Source organism: Haliotis rufescens, unplaced genomic scaffold, assembly GCF_023055435.1.
Source record: "Haliotis rufescens isolate VD_foot unplaced genomic scaffold, xgHalRufe1.0.p SCAF_3, whole genome shotgun sequence".
Taxonomy (NCBI): domain Eukaryota; kingdom Metazoa; phylum Mollusca; class Gastropoda; order Lepetellida; family Haliotidae; genus Haliotis; species Haliotis rufescens.
Genome location: NW_025964001.1, coordinates 53,236,320 through 53,258,548, shown reverse-complemented (window position 1 = coordinate 53,258,548; position 22,229 = coordinate 53,236,320). Strand labels below are relative to the sequence as shown.

The following is a 22,229-nucleotide window of genomic DNA, read 5'->3' as shown; positions in this document are numbered from 1 at the left end:
CTGGGCTGACAGGTTGTTTTGGGGACAGTCTCTTCTGAAGTGACTGAAATCACCGCACGTGAAGCATGCTCCTGTCTTCTGACCTTTGGCACGAAAAGGCTGGTTTGTGATTGGTTGAATATTTTGCACAGAAGAAGCAGGAAGAAAGCACCTTGCACGGGCCGTGTAAAGGTTGCTGATCACCTGGATGACCTACTTAGATACGGCGCTTGGCGTGAGCTTTTCTGACGAAGATTCTTTTCCAGCTAGCAGTTTCTTAATTCTTTAACGGTCTGACTGAATTCTTCCCTCAACGCCCCGCTGCAGTCATTAAGAGACAATTCAAACTGTGCTTTGTAAGTATCTAATTGTTGAAGTATAGCATCGAGTTTAGCGTCGGTATACATGACTAAAATAATCTGATGCATCGCTTGCACTTAGAGCGAGAATGAACAATCTGAATCTTCACACACCTTAAGTACCCCAGTTTAATGCCACCTAGCGGGGCGGACTACTCACATCAACGCTACACACCGCTGTGAGAAAGTAATTTCCTTCTAATTCATCCTTCAAACGAAAGAAATAATATTTCTACTCAATACTAGTGTATAAATTCACGATGTATAATTGAGGGTATTATTGTATGAAGGGGCACCCAGCAATATTCCAGAATAATATATCACGATCGGATGTAAATAATCGATTCTGGACCAGACAATGGTGAATCACAAGAATCGATCCACGAAATATTGGGAAACGATGACATGCAATCAGCCAAGTCACCGAGCCTCACCTCACCTCGCGATCCATTTAATCACCTCTTATGACACGCATATGTTTCTGGGACCTATGTGCTTATCTGGAATCTCCATGCGTCAGATTGCCTCTATTAATAAAAAAGAGGAAGGCAATGGTGCTAGATGATCCTTGGTGCAATAGCTATTCTTTTCTACTGTGATCTATATTGATTGGAGAATAAAGTGTGTGATCAACTGCAACAATTCTGGACCAAATGTATCACAAATGTCAACACATGACATAACATCCAAACAGGATTAAAACGAAAAGATTACTATCAAATAATTAATTTATTAGATATTTTAAACATGATTCTAATATACGGGGGCTGGTCAAAAAGAGTGAAACGTGACAAACAAAACCAACAATTATGAAAGTGTTTTTTTTATAACATACACTTTTCATATCACGCAATTCATATGTCAGGAAGGAGTCTTCTGATGCCGCCCTAAAAAAAACCCATTCACGGCAGGTCTTCGTTGTCGTCATAGTGCTTTCCACAAAGGTGTTGTTTCAGTTTAGGAAACAGTTAAAAATCACTTGGTGCCAGGTCTGGCGAGTATGGCGGGTGAGGAAGCTCTTCGAACCCGCATTGTCTCAATGTCGTGAGGTGTGAGAAGAGGCATTCTCATGAAGTAGTAGAACTCCAGCAGTTAGTATTTCTTGCCGCTTTTCTTTGATAGAATCTCTCAGGCAATGACGCATTTCAGCATCGTGGACACCGGTAATCTTCTTTTGACCTTCTTAGTAATCAAACAAGGATCACACCCTTTGCATCGCAGAATACAGTGGCAATGACTTTCATAACTGATCTTGAAGACTTGAATTTCTTTGGTGCAGGAGAAGTGGAATAGTGCCATACCATGGATTGACATTTTAACTCGGGATCATAGTGGTAGACCCATGTTTCATCACCCATATCTTTTGGAATTTGACGAATTCCTTTTCAATTAGCTCTAAAAATTTTCTGGCAATGTCAGTTTCTTTAGAATTTATAAACTTTGGCACCCAAAGAGCAGATATCTAATTCATCTGTAAATGTTCATAAATAATAGGTCCAATGGATCCATGACTTAGACCTGTGTCTTCCTCAAGTTCAGCAAAGGTAATACGTCTATCTGACAGTATAAGTTTGTCTATCTCCTTGATTGAATCATCATTGATGGAAATTGAGGGACGTCCAGATCTAGGGTCATCATCAAGGCTTCTTCTCCCAGACTTAAACATAGCTGCCCAACGTTGAACAGTGTAATAGCGAGGGAACTTATCCCCATACGCTTGTGATGTGTGGTCAAAAATATTTTGGAGAGTTCTTTTATCTAAATCAAAACCGTGATGACTGCTCGTTCTCGTTCTTTTCCATTTCTGTGTCTATTTAGACCTATATCACGTTCAATTGGCTGTCACTTTTATACAAATGGCCTCAACAGACCATATCCACTTGCAATGAACAACTCAAACAATGTACTACATTGACTAGTTCACTTTCTTATGGCCCACAGTTAAAACTTTGTCAGGTTTAGAACTTTTTGACCAGCCTTCGTATATGAAAATGATTTACAGCCACTTTGAAAGTTAGATGACAAATGAGAACACAAGATATAGAGAACTTTATTGATGAAATACTTCATTCTTGATCATCTAAACGTTTTAGTTCAGGGCATTTTGTCAAAAATGAAAGCAAATGCCATCTGAAGTTAACTGGGAACAACAATATGTGAATGCTGGATTTCATGACAGATAACATCTTTGTGAAATGGGGGGATAAAAAAATGGGGCATAAAGTAGGCATCCCCACATCTACCAATTGTGCTCTTCCCCTCATTGTTGATTTGTTTCTCTATGAGCTTTTGCAGAATTCCTGCTCGGCTTAGCAATATAAAAACAGAGGAATTTAACCAAGAGGTTTAACATATGCTTCAGGAATATCGAAGATCTGATACAGTTGAATCATGGTCAAAGAGCCACATCCCTTCCACTGATTTTCCAACCTGTACTAGAAATAAAATGTACCATTGAAACAGTCTCATCTGTTTCATATGTAGATTTAAAGTGACCAAAAACTATCCGCAAGACTGTATGACAAGAGGGATCCAATAGTCAACTTTCCCCTTCTGTCGGGCAATATTCCATCAACTCCAGCCCATGTCAACATTTCACAAATTTTGAGATCAAGCATGTTCTTTCTATGACGCTTTTTAAAGAGCGTTATATTACACTGGCTGAAAAGTTGTTTTATCGGGGTTACAACATTCAAGGCCTAAGCAAAGCTTTGAAAAGATGTTATAGTAGAGAGCATTTCCAATCTTGATTCATCAAATAGTGAAGCAAAAGGCAATTCCAAATCTGGACTTGTGTCATATGTTTCCATTTTTATGGAGGAACAATTGACTTGCCTTTGTATGGGATATGTGACGGGTGCCACCGGTGGTGTAGGATATGCTCAACTTTTCGCGAACAGCGGATATCATCACTTTTTTTATCGTGATTCAAAGACACATGCTCATGATATAGTCGGAATCGTACAATCGTACTTCTTTAGTCTAATATTTGTTTATAATTTAAATCTTGCCAATCCTGTCTTTATGTCTTCCGTGTTCTAGTCACACATGTGTTTACATTTCAGTGGAGGAAAAGAACATTCACCTTATACTTACCGCCGCTTTTTGTAAACTATGATTGATTTGTGTTTTGCAAAACCACCGGGTTTTAAAGAAATATTACACGTTTGGAGTGGGTTAAATGTGGAAAATGTCTGACAAATATGGCATCATGATATATGCGAGTGGGATAGCTACTGTTTGGTGATCAAACTTAATTCTTAGTGTTGTTTCTACTAAGATGGGTTTTTGATAATAAGAGCTCATCTGGAAAGATATTCACCAGTTTATGATATCAGCAAAGACAGAAACTTAAAACAAGTTGCTGTCAGCATCGACATTCAAATACTTTGAATTATTTCTGCATTAATAGCCAGGAAATAAAAACGTCAACGCTAGAGAATGATCACTCTCGATTATCCCACTAAACAGATACCACTGGGTGTAAAAAGCAAACTAGTGGAATATTTTGATAAAAATGGATCACTGAAATCATGGATGACACCAGGTGTTCGCGAAAAGGACAAGCACGTCCTGCCCTATCAGTAGCAGCCGCCACAATTGACAAAAAAGTATGTATTTGTTGCCTGACACTGCACAGCAATTCCCTTGTCATGCAATGCGTCATGTAAACAAACCAGACTATCAAGTGAAGGTCAGAAATCCAGTCACACGATAGAGCATTTACTGATTTTTAAAGCTAAAAACAATATGTTAATATATTGTTGAAAGTTCTTGAATAAAATTCAAAAACAGGAAGCAACAATTTCATGTACGCTCTAACATGGACTGTAATATATTATTTATGTTATTATACGCCAAGGATGTCATGTACAACATATTGGACAAACGGAGTGCTTGAGAGACAGAATAGGCGGCCATAAACAGATACAGGACCCCATGCAAGGTTCATGCCCTTGAGCGCTCGACAAATGCGCAGCAGGAAAAGAAATAGAATTTAAGATATACCCTTTCGGTAAAATGAATACTGCTGATGCCCAGCAGTGTAAAGATGAAAAAATGTTTTCATTAAAAGGTTGTGCCCATCTTTAAAACAGTAGCGCATGGTATATAAACTATATTTGTATTTATTGTGAATGTTACCATTGTCATTGTAAAGCCGAGGTGTTATAACTGTAATCACTTCTCCCTGAAGATACAATTGAAACATGTAGAACAATTCGTGTCATTATTGCGTGACTTTCTTTTTATATATATTTCTTATATATAAAATCGTGTTTGGATCATATTTGTAGGATCATGAACATGACTAAATAGCTATCGGGGTCATCAGATCCCAACAAATGAACCTGTTATCTACGTTTCATGACATAACCGCGCACGGGAACATACCTCCTGCGTGCACCTGCTGTGCGCAGAATCACAACATCGTGACTGGCTGACAGGGTTGGTGTTGGTATCATTTGAAACAGAAAGTATATAAGAGGATCAACCAAATGAAGACTTTACTTTGAAAGCTTTTCGCTTAACTCCAGACATGAAAGTAACACTGGTTCTCGTCATTGTCAGCACAATTATTGGTGAGTTGAAGATACTAACGGCTTTCATAGTTTAGTTAGTGTCTACGTTAGCCGATGAGATTTGTTATGTACATGTATTTTTTATAATGATAATAGTTCATAATATTCATAGATGATATTATTAATTTGCATTGCGCCTTTTTCCATGCTGGGTATCAATGCGTTCTATTATGACTCTGGGAAATATATCCGTGGGCACTCATTTCAGCTCCCTGGAGAATATATAACCTGATCTGCCTATGAGGCACTAGAAGACTAATATTCACATAACCACCTCACCGAAAGGGGAACCCAATCACTGCTGAGTGAACAGAGGCATGTTTCGAACAAAGGCACTTGCCTTTGGAAAACACCACCCTTACTACATTTGCTACAGTGTTGGGCAGGTCCAAGAAACTCTTAGGAATCAAGGCTGCCAAACACGCTCAGCCATCCAATTGCTTTCTTCCACAAACTGTGCTTAAAGCCTTTACCTGTGACCCCCAAACAGGATCACGTGCCCCCAACTTGTAATGAGATATTGTTTCTTTAGTTCAGCTGTGATCGACAGCGAGCCCTGCAGGGATGACAACGACTGTACTCACACGGTATGTGATAGTACCGGAAGGCTTGCCTGCTCTCATGGCACATGTAGCTGTCTGGTTGCAGCATATAGCTGCATCACAGGTAAGTCAGTTTACAAAATAGTGACCATAATAACTGCAGGCAACAAATTTCACATGTGAACGTTTTATTTAGGCATCTGGAAAGGTTCTCCTGCAAGAAAAGGTGGTGACTATAAGTCAATAAACAAATTGGGTTTCACGCCGCTGATATAATTTTTTAGACAAATGTAGAAGGAACGACAAATATGATACAGAGCAAAGATGATTACCATTTTGTTGAAACCATTGGCAATACAAAAAACCCAATCATAGCGAATCTGTGATTCAAACCCACTACTAACACAGCGTCAGCAAAACCCTGGCACAAAACTGCAAATAGGCCATGCCCTTTAAATACAAGCCTGTATCAAATGAATGATGGAATCTAGTTCAAACCTCTGACAAATGTTTTTGTCCTGTGTTGTTAAGAAGGAGGTTTATATTTCAGCAAATTGCACTCTCCGCACTGACTGCGACAGCTGCATCTGTAGAGACACCCATATCGAACGCCACACTGCTTAGACGGTTACTGCCAATGTGGACGTGGTGCACATGTCGGCCCTGGTGGACCTGGCGTGTAAGTAACCATAGTTGATGAATTTGTTTGCTATTTATGCTTGTTTGGTTTTATGTGTGGACCAAATGTCAAAATTTAGCCTGAATGTGATTTGGGACGTCAACGCTTTGATGGTGTTGGTTCAGAATGTTGTGAAACATAATATTAGGAATATGATTTTAGTCGTGCATTTGTTTGTAATACACACACTGTCGTCTTTGTATGGCATGCATATTTGTCTCATCTCATTTCAGTGGTAATGCTTAAATCATTCGACACATAGTAACACTACATCAGTCCTGTTTGTTTGTTTGTTGTTTAACGCCGCACTCGGCAATATTGCAGCTATACGACGGCGGTTTATAGCAGTCCTATGCTATGTGTTTTGATATATGGTAAATAATGTAAATGTAAAACGTCGACGTATAGCAATCAGTGTCGATCATCTTCCTTCATTGGGCGTAAAAGGCAAAATTGCAGTGAAAATTATATGAATGGATCACTGAAAATCAGCGATGACACCAGGGGTTCGTTCCGCAAAGCGATCGCCATCCACATCCATATTATAGTTCTTACTCTATGTTAAATTTCTTACTAAATATTCAAGTATGAAAATGCCACTTTTCACGTACCTTTTTAATTTCAGAGGTAAATAAATCCTGAAAGGAGGAAAACCCATGGAAATTATTCCTACCTTGTTGGATACACACATGTACACATGTGAAATAAACCTACTACTACCATTTACTGGTTTGTTTTGATGCTGAATATGTTTACTCTTATTGAATTGATGCGTTACCTGCTTATACCTATGGAGAACATCCTGTGGTTATTCCGTGTTTCTAGCCTATCCTCGTCAGATCAAGATACAATTTTTGGATCTGGATTGGCTAGATTTACGTGACGTCGCTTTTCATACAGTCGCGACCCTCAAAGGGACTACATGAATTGGGTGGACAGGCCCGGTGGCTTAGTTGATTGATCAACCGATGATCTGTCTGCCTCATACTCGACACATGCCCAAGTGGTTCAAATAGGGGAACGTTGTCTCAAACGATATATCGAGACAATGGATTCGGGTTAAGAGGATTCGTCGTATTGTAAAAAAAGGGTATCTGTCCAGTAGTGTGCACAGCGCCTCACGTTGGCCGGTGAAGCAAGCAGAGACGAGGCAGGTGCACTCGTCATTGACGCATGGTAGCTGGTAGTTGGTGTCGCAGTTTTCTCGGGAGCAGGTGCTGGCGTCACTGCCGCTGCACCGTTCACTGCTGACGACCCCTGGGAAATTAAGACAAAATATGTATTTATGAAAAGGGATCTTATTTATTGATTAGTGCGAGGTGAAATGAGGTTTAGCGTCGCGTTCAAAATCATTTACTTATATAGTGATGTGATGTGTATGTGCGTGAATGTGTGTGTGTGTGTGTGTGTGTGTGTGTGTGTGTGTGTGTGTGTGTGTGTGTGTTTGTACCTATCGAATTTGTTTAAATAACCCAAATAAAAAACAAAAAACTCCACTGTCGATTTATAGGGTAAGGGAAATAAATATTTACTTTGAACGCTTCGTTTCTTAATTTGACCCTACTACCTTACTGTCAAGAAATTTCTTTAAAAATAAAAAACCCTTATTTTTCAACTACTTACAAATATTTTCGAAAAATAATGCGTTTATTGAAACTTTGGTGGATGATATCCGGGTTTCACTTAAATATACAGACTTGACGCTTATTTAATTGCAAATTCAAATTCGTTCGTGAATAAAACAGGTTCTTATTGAGTGAGTTAGTTCTTTCTTCAATTTTCCAGTAATGGAGACACCAGATAGCTTCACACTTTTTTTACCATATGGGGAATCGAACCTGAGCCTTTGGTGTGACGAGCGATCACAAGATTACGAAATTTATTGTTCATATTGATTTACTTTTTGGGGTGTATGGTATACAATGGGGATGAATTGTACTTATTCATACTTCTAAAATCTTAAGTTACTTACCGAAAGCGAGGATAACAGACACTCCAAGCACAAGGAGATCAAACTCCGCTTTATCAGCTGACGTCACCGTGGCATGTCCCAGGTGACCCTAGGACGTTTTATCATACCTGATCAGATTGTGGTATTTAAAGAAAAAGATGAAAAAATATATTTTAAGTTTGCTCGTGTAAAGGGTATGTTGTGTATGGTATATCCTTTAAGGCCGTCAATCGTGTGTGATTCACATTAGTGAATAATCCTTGATTGTATCAGTCGTTGACACCTGAGCAGATGGACTATGCTATGACCTCATGTTTGAGGTCATATAACATGTGCACTGTAATGTATCACCGACGCACATCGTTGGGTCACCGTGGACGGTGTTTTAAGAGTAGTATTAGCGTTCTTTCGGCACACGGAAAATCACGTTTCGATTCCAAAGATGGATTGACAAAACCAATGATTAATGTTATGAACAACGTCCCAGGCCGCCAGGATACAGTGGCATCGTGACCACCCAATCCACATAGTCACCGCTTACGACGCAGCATACGACACCATGGGATCGCCACCGTTGGTATCTGTATAAAGGCTAATACATTCATCAAAGTCCCTTTCACATCATCAGCCATTATTAACACGTGATAAACATATATCCAGCCTCTGGTTTCCATTAATACTGTGACCTCCTCCATCGTCTAGCAGATAGAGCTTGTGCCTGGAGAAGGGAAAGTCGGTGGATCGGTCCCGACTGCGTCAAACCACAAAAGATGGTACTTGTTTTTACCCTGCCCAGTGTGCATGCGCGTCATTATGTAAGTGCGATACTTTTGTAGGCAATATTAAATCCCATTTCACCTTACCTCACCCATTTATTCTGTAGTATGCTCGTTTGTCTTGTAACATCTTCTTTTGGGACTAAATCCCTTTAATATGCTGTGAGTAAGTGAGTGAGTTGCGTTTGACGCCGCTTTGAACAGTATTCCCGTTTTATCCCAGCTTAATGTGGAAGGATTGTCTAGAAAATAGTTTTTGTGTTGAAACTTTCGGTTTTTGGTTACATTCTCAACAAAACCAGAGGGGGATGTATTATCTGACTTATGATCCGAAAGAACAATCTGAACAACACTTATCATCAGTTTTATGTTTCCACTTTCTATGAACCATTATAGGAAACGGACGTAAAATATCCCTTGCTGGCGTTTGTACGACGTTTGCATGTTCGATCCCAATTAAATAGAAGTAAAACCATTCAGCACATTTCCTCAAGTTAGCGCTGTAGCGATATAAAATACATTGTATATTTCAAACGAGGTACATTCTGAAGAAACACCACAAAAGTATCAATCGCAAACCCATGGCCCAGGGTCTTCAGGAGTGAAAACCTACGAAGTGGGTTTGACACGTTTTGAAGAGAATTGACAACTAACAAGAGAATAAACCTGTCGTAGTGTTATAATGCAGGTTAAACCAGATGGGCTCGTAACGCTATCATTGGCAGCAAGATATACATGTATGTGGTCACTTTGTGTTTTAAAAATTCCATATTGCTTTGCCGACATTATTGCTAGGATGCCCTTTGTTATTATTATGTAAGCCAGTATTGCGGGCAATGAATTATTCTTAGTGTGGAATTAATAAACTCTTCTCAACTGCAGTTAGATTGTTGTGTGATCCATTTTAATTGTGCGAGTGGTTTTGAGGTATACACCTTTGCTTCACCACCACTCGTAACGTATGAAAATTTAATGGTCGATCCGTCACGAGTTATATTTTACCCGTCAGGGTTGTGTGTTACTGAAATGAATCAAAAGGACAAGAGGCAGTAGAACTGAGTTTATGAATGATGTCTCCAAGAACGTGAAACATCGCCATCACTCTGAGGACCACGTGTACTGAATCCAGATGTCTACCTTTAGGTGCTGAAACACAAGGGTCAGATGGTTGGATCATGCATATGAAAGAGGATATTTGACTTTTCTTGTCAAATATTATTCTTATGGATCAACATGAAAAGACACATATTTTATCTATTACCTCTGATCTTCATGGTCGTATTCTTAAAACCACAATTCCACTGAAGCAGATTTAAAGTAGTTAAAAAAACTTTTTGTCGCTAATATTGCCTTTCGAATTAGTGTCTTCGAGATACTTGTCTTAAATGCTTTATAAATGATTTTATCACATATTTATAGTTTACTGTAATCTCCTTTAAGATTGTTTTCATATTTTCCGATAAATATAGTATTTCATCATGAATTACATAATATATATGATCTTTTTCTGACTATTGAGATGTGGGGATAGTAAAATATTTCAGAGGTGGAAGTTTATGCATTACATGTATTTGTCATTATAGTTAAGCTATTGTCATTAACGTCACACTGATTTGTGGCTTCATTTTTGTGTGTTTGTTTCCTTTTAGACAGAGATACATTTTAATGATTTATAGATGGAGGAGATGATTATGTGGACGGAGGAGGGTGTGGCCGGACTGATGGATGATGATGATGCGTGAGTGAGTGAGTGAGTGAGTGAGTATGGTTTTACACCACTTTTAGCAATATTCCAGCAATATCACGGCGGGGGACACCAGAAATGGGCATCACACATTGCACTCATGTCGGGAATCGAACCCGGGTCTTCGGCGTGACGAGCGAAAGCTTTAACCACTAGGCTACCCGACTGCCCCGGATGATGATGATGATGATTGATGCCTGGATTAGAGGATGGACAGTTGAGTGGGTTGGTAGATGGACGGATGAATGGTGGGGAATAGGTGATGGATGGATAGGAGGATGGTGGATGGATAGATCGGTTGATAGATGTGGGAACGGGTGATGGATGGACAGATGGATGGGTAGGTGGGTAGATGGACGGATGGATGGATGTTGGAAGGGGTGATGGATGGACAGATGGATGGGTAGGTGGGTAGAGGACGGATGGATGGATGTTGGAACGGGTGATGGATTGACAGAGGATGGGTAGGTGGGTAGATGGACGGATGGATGGATGTGGGAACAGGTGATGGATGGACAGATGGATGGGTAGGTGGGTAGATGGACGGATGGATGGGTGTGGGAAGGGGTGATGGATGGACAGATGGATGGGTAGGTGGGTAGATGGACGGATGGATGGATGTTAGAAGGGTAATGGATTCACAGATGGATTGGTAGGTGGGTAGATGGACGGATGGATGGATGTTGGAACGGGTGATGGATGGACAGATGGATAGGTAGGTGGGTAGAGGACGGATGGATGGATGTTGGAACGGGTGATGGATTGACAGATGGATTGGTAGGTGGGTAGATAGACGGATGGATGGATGTGGAAAGGGGTGATGGATGGACAGATGGATGGGTAGGTGGGTAAAGGACGCATGGATGGATGTTGGAACGGGTGATTGATGGACAGATGGATGGGTAGGTGGGTAGATGGACGGATGGATGGATGTGGGAACAGGTAATGGATGGACAGATGGATTGGTAGGTGGGTAGATGGACGGATGGATTGATGGATGTGGGAAGGGGTGATGGATGGACAGATGGATGGGTAGGTGGGTAGATGGACGGATGGATGGATGTTAGAAGGGTAATGGATTGACAGATGGATTGGTAGGTGGGTAGATGGACGGATGGATGGATGTTGGAACGGGTGATGGATGGACAGATGGATTGGTAGGTGGGTAAATGGACGGATGGATGGATGTGGGAACGGGTGATGGATGGAAAGATGGATGGGTAGGTGGGTAGATGGACGGATGGATGGATGTGGGAACGAGTGATGGATGGACAGATGGATGGGTAGGTGGGTAGATGGACGGATGGATGGATGTGGGAACAGGTGATGGATGGACAGATGGATTGGCAGGTGGGTAGATGGACGGATGGATGGATGTTGGAATGGGTGATGGATGGACAGATGGATGGGTAGGTGGGTAGATGGACGGATGGATGGATGTGGGAACGGTTGATAGATTGACAGATGGATGGGTAGGTGGGTAGATGGACGGATGGATGGATGTTGGAACGGGTGATGGATTGACAGATGGATTGGTAGGTGGGTAGATGGATGGATGGATGGATGTTGGAACGGGTGACGGATGAACAGATGGATGGGTAGGTGGGTAGATGGACGCATGGATTGATGTTGGAACGGGTGATGGATGGACAGATGGATGGGTAGGTGGGTAGATGGACGGATGGATGGATGTTGGAACGGGTGATGGATGGACAGACGGATTGGTAGGTGAGTTTATGGACGGATGGATGGATGTTGGAACGGGTGATGGATTGACAGATGGATTGGTAGGTGGGTAGATGGACGGATGGATGGATGTTGGAACGGGCGATGAATGAACAGATGGATGGGTAGGTGGGTAGATGGATTGATGGATGGATGTTGGAACGGGTGATGGATGGACAGATGGATGGGTAGGTGGGTAGATGGACGGATGGATGGATGTTGGAACGGGTGATGGATGGACAGATGGATTGGTAGGTGAGTTGATGGACGGATGGATGGATGTGGGAATGGGTGATGGATGGACAGATGGATGGGTAGGTGGGTAGATGGACGGATGGATGGATGTGGGAACGGGTGATGGATGGACAGATATATCATTGCTGATCAAGGGAGTTGGTGACCGGGTTGATGGATGGACGATGGAAAGGTGGATGGATAGATGTATGGTTGGTGGGGGATGGATGATGGATGAACGAATGATGGATTGATGGATAGGTAGGTTGACAGAAACGTTACCTGGGATACCCGCACTGGCAACTGCTGTCGATGCAGTGCCAGGAGTGGTCACATGGGCAGTTATGTTGGCTAGCATAGTGTCTGCAGTGATTGGCGGTTGTATGGCATCCCTCTATCAAACGAGAAGTGGATATTACTTGGAAGCAGGTAATATTCAAAGCAATTACCAATCGGGACATTTAATTACGTGTATACGCGGGCTTGTATATGTTAACAGAAAAAGACCCGTGTCGTAAGAAGCGACTAATGGGATCGGGTGGTCAGGCTCGCTGACTTGGTTGATGCATGTCATCGATCTCAATTGCGTGGATCGATGCTCATGATGTCAGTTACTGGATTGTCTGGTCCAGACTCGATTATTTACAGACCGCCATCATATATCTGGAATATTGCTGAATGCGGCGTTAAACAAAAAAACAAACAAACAAACAAACAAACAAAAAACAACAAAAAAACAATACACATAAGTATTCTGAATGCATGTTCCTCACTTACTCTAAGACGGCCTCACACGGGCGACATTACTTTGCAAACATAAACTTCTTAAATGTTTGCCAACTAATGTTTTAACACGATACATATCCGGGTAAGAATAAAGGTTCCCAGCAATATGAGGTTGTCATAAGAAGCGACTAAACGCACCAGGCTTGAGGATTTGGTTGACTTCATGTCATCGTATCCCAATTGCGGGGATTGATGCTCATGATGTCAGTCACCGGATTGTCTAGACCAGACTCAATTATTTACAGAGCTATAGTCCATATAGGGCGGTATCAAACAAACACACATGCAAACACTTCTCTCAAATGCCGACGCCATTTTGTAGCAGACCTCAATACAAATCGGTAAATGTGAAGTCCCTTTACATAATTGTTTTAAAGAGACGGTAAGGCAGGACCGTCAGTAAATGAGACACAAGTGAGATTTTAAACACAAATGAGGTGTTAAACACAAATGGGATGTTAAACACAAAGAAGATGTTAAATACAAATGAGATGTTAAACACAAAGAAGATGTTAGACACAAATGAGATGTTAAACACAAATGACATGTTAAACACAAAGAACATGCTTAACTCAAATGAGATATTAAACACAAACGAGATATTAAACACAAGTGATATATTAAACACAAATAAAATGTTAAACACAAGTGATATATTAAACACAAATGGGATGTTAAACACAAAGAAGATGTTAAATACAAATGAGATGTTAAACACAAAGAACATGTTAGACACAAATGAGATGTTAAACACAAATAAGATGTTAATCACAAATTAGATATTAAACACAAATGAGATATCAAACACAAATGAGATGTTAAACACAAAGACGATGTTAATCACTATACCTGGATGGGTTCCACAGCTGGACACCAGGCACGTGCAGGTTCCCCTCACACAAGCCAAGGTCGAGAGGGCGTCGCAGCTTTCATGCCTGCAGGTGCTGGTATCATGGCCCTGGCATCCCTCGGCATCAACCAGGGCTACAAAAAACATTTATCATACCTCCATGATGAGATCTGATTGGTTCACGTGATCTTGATAAAATACTATGTATCCCACCTTGGAGGGAAACAATTTCTTTATCGGGGGAATACATCCCTCATATCCCACCACGAACAAGACAGGCTGCATGTGGATTTCTGAGAGGAGTAATAAATCCTGTATACCTCGCTATTTCCGAATATGACAGTGTATTTATTGTTCAACAATGATTGTAAATGTGTGACATTGTTTCTGTTGAGATTCCGTAGACGGTCATTGTATTGTGTTTAGACAGTGATCAGTCGCCAGGAAGTTAGATGCCAGTGTGGTGTGTAAACTGACAGTCCGGTATACCCAGGACGGTGATAGCATGTTATGGAAAATACTTTAATGTTCTAATGCCGAAGGGAACTTTCTCGGTGGTAGTATATAAGGGGACAACAATAGCGTGTTTACGAATCTTTCATGCAATTTCATCATATCGGAACCAGCTTCCAAGTGAGGATTGCTCATCATCCTAACCCATAATGGAAGCTTGACCACTGTCACTGCTGGGTATATATATTATCACTGACTTGATCTATCACTACTGTATTTGATACTGACCACTGCCATCATATTATATACTGTCATTGAGTATTGTACTACCGCCCTATTGTGTTCTGCCAATGTAATTGCTGTGCAGTAATTGTTTTGATTTGTAAACCAGGTTGATGTTGTAGTACATTTGTTGATTGTATACCGCTTGTTGGTTGTTTGTTGGTTTCACACTAAGTTTCTTTACGTACAGATTTCTGGGTTAACATATTGTTTAAATTTGGGAATCTGCACGTAACAGAGTCAATGAAAGCAATCGAACGGCTGTTTTCTATCAATTTTGAGTTTGGTTTAATCCTTTCACAATGTCCTTTTAAAACATGTCGGTAAGGTAAATTCGTTGTAGCAGTATCACGAGGGAGGTTTGATATGTGGTTTTATGCGCCCCGTGTCAAGTTTTATACCACGAGCGTGGCTAACGCGGGACGCATAAAACCACTTATCATACCTCCATGTCAGAGTGATGAGGATGTCCTCGTGATCTTGATAAAATACTGTGTAACCCGCCTTGCGGGGTAATAACAATAACTTTCTAAGCGGGGAATAAATATCTTATACCCCACCAAGAGCAAAACAGGCTGCACGTGGATTTCTGAGAGGCAGAATAAATCCCTCGTGATCCTGCTACAACTTGAAATGTGACTTTATTGTATAGGCGGCTTCACGCGGACAACAGAAGAACACAGATTGCCAACTTGTATTTTCACACTACTAAGGTGTGTTGTTGTTGCATAGCCTCTCTTCATTCCTTTCAAAGGTTGACGCCATATCACGCAGTATCTGGTTGACTGAAGGCAACCAACAAACGTTTGACAACCATTCATATGTCAAAATCGAGTTTGAAACACAACATTGTTGGTCGAAATATTGGTTGGATATTCATTGCCAACGGTTTATCAAATTCCCCATACTGTTTTCGCAAACTGAATGTTCCCTGGGTGGTATAAGACAGTATGCCGTTCCCCAACATCATGGTCAATAGGGGTGACTACAGGGGCACTGTACTGATACAATAGTATTGCAATGTTTAAAACATTATTGCTATTAATATAATACTGTATAACTATACGTTTATAACGAACACGCTTATAACGAACTGACGGATATAACGAACTTATTTTTTGTCCAAACATTTGCTATATATATGCTGTATATATGATTATAACGAACTACGGTTGTAACGAACTAAACTTAGTGGTCCCTTTGAGTTCGTTATAACCGTAGTTTACTCTACTATTGTAATAGTGGTTCAGATATAGCTTTACTGTTGTAGTGGTACAAACTTTATAATACTGTAACGCGTGTACATATTCCTTCCCATAATTAAGCGGGGTAACGCTGATTGTCTGACAATGTTCTCAATGGAGCCTCACATGTCTATTCAGACAAGGCGCATTGTCGACACAAAATGATGACGAACGGTAATGTTTCACAATATTTGTATCGATACTATCAATGGCATTTCGTCATCCTTTATAACTAATTAATTTCACTTCTAATAACTAACACTGGTACTTGAAAACAGTTTATGTTAAGTAAATATAAATAGCTACATATATAGTCATATAGATAGTTATAAGGAAATATATAACTTTCACGATTTTTCGGCCGTACTTTAGTAGATAGATAAAACATCAACAATAGAGAATATCTATTCCAAAACAGATACCATTGCACGTAAAAAGCAAATTAGTGGTGAAATTTATATGAATGGATAATTGAACACCAGTGATAACACCGGGTGTTCGCGAAAAGGGTTAGCATGTGCTGCTCTACCAGTACAATTTCCAGAAGAATTGTTTGTAAACATTTACTGAAAATGAAGATACAGTTAGTTTATCGTTATTTTAAAGTAAAAATGAAGGCCTACCTAAAGTAGCCAGACCAAGGGCTGCGATAATAAGACACCTCATGGTTTCAGCTTCAAGCTACTGTGCTGAGACTTAGTGCTGCAAGTGAAGGTAGGGCAGAGAAACTGGGGCAGTTCTATAAATGGGAAAGACAGCTATCTGGACAGCTGGTCAAATAGGTAAGCAGAGATATACACAGTTATCTGCCCATTGTGTGTTAATGGTTTGTGAGTTGAAGACACGATGAAGTTTATTTTTAAAAGAGACGTATTAAAGAAGTTTTTGAGATGTGTATTTTCCTGATAATTTGCATTGGAGCTCTCGTTTGTAAAATATTACTTAAAAAGGAATGGCATTCCAACCCACATTTTGAGAATCGTTTTCAAACTCGAATGACAAAACATGTAGAAACATACTTTCGAACAAGACAGTCTTTGTTTACCGAGATGAAAGCAATTAAAACCCCTCTCACTGACCTTAGCAATAAGTGTACGTCTCTAGAAAACGCAATATCAGACATGCTATTGATCTTGATAGAGTTAGCCATGAGCAGGGTGCCATATACAGTGATATCGACGCACATTCGTCAACACTCGCCCCTTTCCGTAACCTGCAATAAGACTCGTCCCCCTATCTATAAATGTTATGTGCGAAAATACGACAAACCAGTCAGAATGCGCGTATGATTTCAAGTTCTTCGTTAAAGAATCCCTCAGAAATAAATAATTGTTGATTTTAAATTTGTCTTGCATCTAAAAATATACCCAAGACACAGTTAAATGTGTTCAATCATGCTGTATAATTCCGCATGTCCAAATGTGCTTTAAATTGCATCTGAAATATATTTAATATATGGGGAAATACATGTGAACCATTATTCAACGAGTTGACAATTGTTTTAGGTATGCCCGTTTGAGCTAAGACGGAACCCGGTCGCATATATGACCATGAGAGAGGGGCACGAGTCGCCATTCGGCTTGTCCTGGAATAACACGAGCTGGTCACGAATGATCGACGCACTTAACGATAAAGTTGAACGGATTGAAACTTACTTGTCGAGACAAGGCTCTGAGGTCGACAGGTTAGAAACCTTTAGTCGACGAGATAGTATTATATTTAATGGTGTACCAGAACAACAGGATGAATCGTTTGATATCTGTAAAGACAGAATCGTCTCTGTCCTTAACGATGACGTTACGACAAAGCTTTGGCAAAGCCCTGATGTTGTACGTGCGCATCGGATCGGTAGTAGACAGTTACGCCAGTATAAACCACGCCAACTTACATTGTATAGCTAAGTTTTCTCTCACTGACGAAAATGTAATTGCAAATATCGGAGTGGCTAATGACCTGAACAAACATTTGCCGAGACACTAGCCGATTTGGAAAACAATGGTCTGACTGCTTACTTCAAGGCCGGGGACTGAAAACAACTCACGTGAGTGAGTTCCAGCAATATCACCAGAAATGGGCTTCACTCATTGAACCCATATCGGGAATTGTACCCGGGTCTTCGGCGTGACGAGCGAACGCTTTAACCACAATAGAAGGCTACCCGAAAACAACGCAAGACTTGGAGACGCCAGAAACCTATGATTGTGGGTTCGAATCCCGGTTCACCCCGGTGATGTTTCTAGGTTTGTCAGCACCATACCCGTGCTCGTGGGTTTTACCTGCATCATTTAGGGCTTTCCTCCCACATTAAGCTGACACGCCGTGATATAACTGGAATACTGTTGAAAGCGGCGTTTAACCCTACTCACTCACTATACATGCAAGATAAGTGTCTGGGTTCCAACAGTTTTTTTTCTCTTTATACGTATAGTAAATGTCGAAACTTGAAACGACATATCAACACCATCTGCATCAAAAGACTTAATAAATGAACCAAATAGTACAGAATCAAGGCCTTGCGAAAATAGCATATGGTGTATGCTTGGTGCGTAATATTTGTATCCACGGTTATCTAAGTACACTGCATTTAATAAACATTTAAGTGGATACGGTCAATTATGTCAATGTCTTACACATATAACATTAATATAAAAAAGGTATCAACAGCCTTCTCCATAGACAATAGATATTGGAATCGGGGGACCTACTTTCAAACATCTCTTCCAGGCAATTATATGTACAATGTCTAGTTTACCAAATATGTGCATGCCCTATTTTCCACCACAACAGAATACGTGGTATTTGCATGTCAGATATTATGTAAAAAGATAATGCCAAGATTTAAAATTACTTGAACTTACATCAGGGGTCTTTTATGTCTAAATGACATATCATTAATACAGTTCTCTTTTCGGAAGAATTCCTAAATATCCCCCTTCACACCACAACACTACTGTTATATGTCTTGCCAGGGGTCTGTATAACGCCATAATTTTTAAATGGTTCTGAAGATCAGGAACTGTGTCGGATGCAAGAATGATATCATCTGATTCATTTATTATTCTGCAAACATCAATAATTAAATATTGAATATCACGAAACGGCTGTATACCCTATTTCACATGCTTTGATATATACAATGATAGTTTATTTATGAGAAAGGAGAATGCTAGTGGACAAAGAATACATCCTTGTTTAAGAACTAAGAGATAATGTATGAACTCGTTGTTCCATCTGACACAAGATTTTACAGAACTGTAAATATGTAAATATCTCGAATATTCGGATCCCCCACCCCCCATATTCTCTCTTCTTTGACGAAGCGGCCTGCAACTACACATCTTGTCAAAGTGGAACAAACGTAACAAGGGGCGGTCGGGTAGCCTAGTGGTTAAAGCGTTCGCGTCACGCCGAAGACCCGGGTTCTATTACCGACATGGGTAAAATGTGTGAAACCCATTTCTGGTGTTCCTCGCCGTGGTGTTGCTGGAATATTGCGGCGTAAAACCAAAATCACTCACTCACTAACGTAACAAGAAAGTCAACAGTTTGTGTACGGGCCAGACACTTACGATAAAGGGATACAAATTTGCGGGGAGGTAGCTCTTGTATGACACTAGCTCGGTCAAAGTGTTATGTTCACTGCAGCGAAATATCAAGTGTTATATTCAAAATATCACTTTTCACAACTTCAAAAACTTAGACTTAGCCCATATGACACTAGAGTCAAATTTAGGGGGAGTCATTTGAGCATACTACACCGCTTTTGAGTAAATGACTTCATATCCTGCAACATTTCTTACAAATCTTCTTACAAATCATTTCTATTAAATCACTTTATCTAAATAGATGCCCCAGTTTGCTATATGTTATATCTTCCTCAATAAATGACAAGGCCACAGTCTTTCAAGAAACACAAACCAAACCTTATTCTATTTTTCTGCTTGGAATGTCTGATAGTCTCGGATAAGGAGATTCGTGACGACCTCATCGTGACGACAGACTACGACCTGATTCTTGATAAAGAGCGAAAATTTAATCGGTTCATTTCATGATATTCTCCTTACATTCTAACCTTGCAAACGTCCTTGTTTACGAATACTGTTTCTGCTATGTAAACATTTCTCTTGTCCGATTTCTGGGAACATTTGTTTTGTTTCTCTCACAAATCAAGAGAGAAAACTGAGGACAGAGAAACTGGTTACTTCAAGAATGGTGAGCTAGTTGTCACTGACTACCACCCTACCCGAAATATGTGTTTGTTGTTTAACGCTGCACACAATATTCAAGCTTTATGATGACGGTTTGTAAAATAAACGAGTCTGGGCCAAACAATCCAGTGATTGACATCAGGAGCATCGATCTACGCATTTGGGATATAATGACATGTATCAACCAAGTTAGCGAGCCTCACCATCCGATCCCGTTAGTCGCCTCTTAAGACAAGCATAGGTTGCTGAAGACCAATTCTAACCCCGATCTTCACGGGTCTATCCTAATTGGCAGTCCGCTCAGTACAGACCGTGTTAAACACGATTGTTCAGAAAGGGAGATTTTAATAAGCATTCTCTATTTGGACAAATGTGGAATTGGAACCCACGATCAGAGGACCAGCATCGCATTACACGATAGGGTCACCCGCACCCCCTCCGGTTTGTCTTTTGTATTGACGAATTTGATCAACTTTCGACCACACGCACCCGACCTGATAAAACTAACAGTTGAAAACGAAGCGATGTTGGAATATTTTAGGACAACAATGTGAATTTCAAAGATGATGAAAATTACATAAACTTTATACGTACTTAAGATGTACATGTATCATTTATTCAGAAAATATGGTCACATGAACACGATAACATTTGATTATTCGGGCACAACTGGACACATTCACTTTTTTCATTTACCAGTTACACTTTTAACTACCATGTATCAAACTGTCCAAGTTTGGAGCCTCGGGTGGAAATATTTTGTTCATTACAGACTGTATTGTTAACTTTACTACTCACAGTTTGCCAAGGATGAAGTTTTGATGATATACATGATTGGGTAACCCCTATAGGGCCCCAGTTTCATGGTGAACGGTCAGAGGCATGCAGTCATGGGAACGATGTCCACAAAGTGAATGCACTTATGCCCCTTTAACGTACGGTACCATACGTTTGTATCAGCTACTCAGCGACATGCAGGTGGTCGACAACGTTCCACCACACAGCAGGAAGACAGGTTTCTCCTGATTGCGGTAAGACGTCCTCATTTCGTGACTGCCACCACACTCAGAAATGACCTGTGGAATGCCAGTGGCGTCAAAGTTTCTATTCAGGTAGTGCGTAATCATCTCCGTGAGGCTGGTCTCTGGTCACGGAGGGCATGCATTCGCATCCCACTGACCCGACATCTGAGGGAGGCACGTTTGGATTCGGCTGAAGATCAGTCTTGGTCAATTTCACAGACCAGGACTGGGCTCAAGTACGTTTCACTGATGAATCGAGATACTGTCTAGACTTCACAGATTGTCGTGCCCGTGCTGGATCAGTAGATCTGGAAGATCAATGTCCTACAGCGGGGCTCGATGACAGGTATGCGCTACAGGGATGACCGTCTGGGTGTGCAATCGGACCGGACTTCATCCTCATAGACGATAATAGTCGTGCCAGAGTCATTGATGCCTACTTAGAACAGGAGATCATTGTCCACATGAATTGGCCAGCCCGGTCATGAGACCTCAACCGTATCGAACACGTGTCAAACGAGCTGCAGGTCGCCGTATCATGACTGCCCGGCCTTCCTGCAACTCTACATGAACTCGGCAATGCTCTTGCTAAAAAGTGGTTCAATCTTCCCTGGGAAACCACCCAGACACTTATTCGGAGCATGAGACGACGGTTCAGGCTATGATGGCATCACGTGGATCCACTAAGCGCCACTGAGTTTTCTTGACAATAAATTTTTTTCGAGAGTTTTTGGCTTTTCAGTTTTGGTCAGATACTTTCGTTTTGACGGGTGATCTGACTGATTATTTGTGACATGTGTGTTAACATTTTATTG

The 22,229-nt window shown here is 40.7% G+C and overlaps 1 protein-coding gene and 1 pseudogene across 1 annotated transcript; one reads left to right on the top strand and one right to left on the bottom strand.

Annotated features, from left to right (window-relative positions):
- Positions 1 to 3,528: 3,528 nt before the first annotated feature.
- On the top strand, positions 3,529 to 6,861 carry LOC125371631 (annotated as a pseudogene).
- Positions 6,862 to 9,911: 3,050 nt separating this feature from the next.
- Positions 9,912 to 16,961, bottom strand: LOC124141942 (serine protease inhibitor Cvsi-2-like). The gene is made up of 4 exons (XM_046510137.2): positions 16,808 to 16,961; positions 14,205 to 14,339; positions 12,852 to 12,963; positions 9,912 to 10,012 (listed from the first exon to the last, which is right to left on the bottom strand). The coding sequence occupies exons 1-4, from the start codon at positions 16,848 to 16,850 to the stop codon at positions 10,006 to 10,008; spliced, it is 297 nt and encodes a 98-aa protein (XP_046366093.1). The 5' UTR covers positions 16,851 to 16,961; the 3' UTR covers positions 9,912 to 10,005.
- Between the last annotated feature and the right edge of the window lie 5,268 nt (positions 16,962 to 22,229).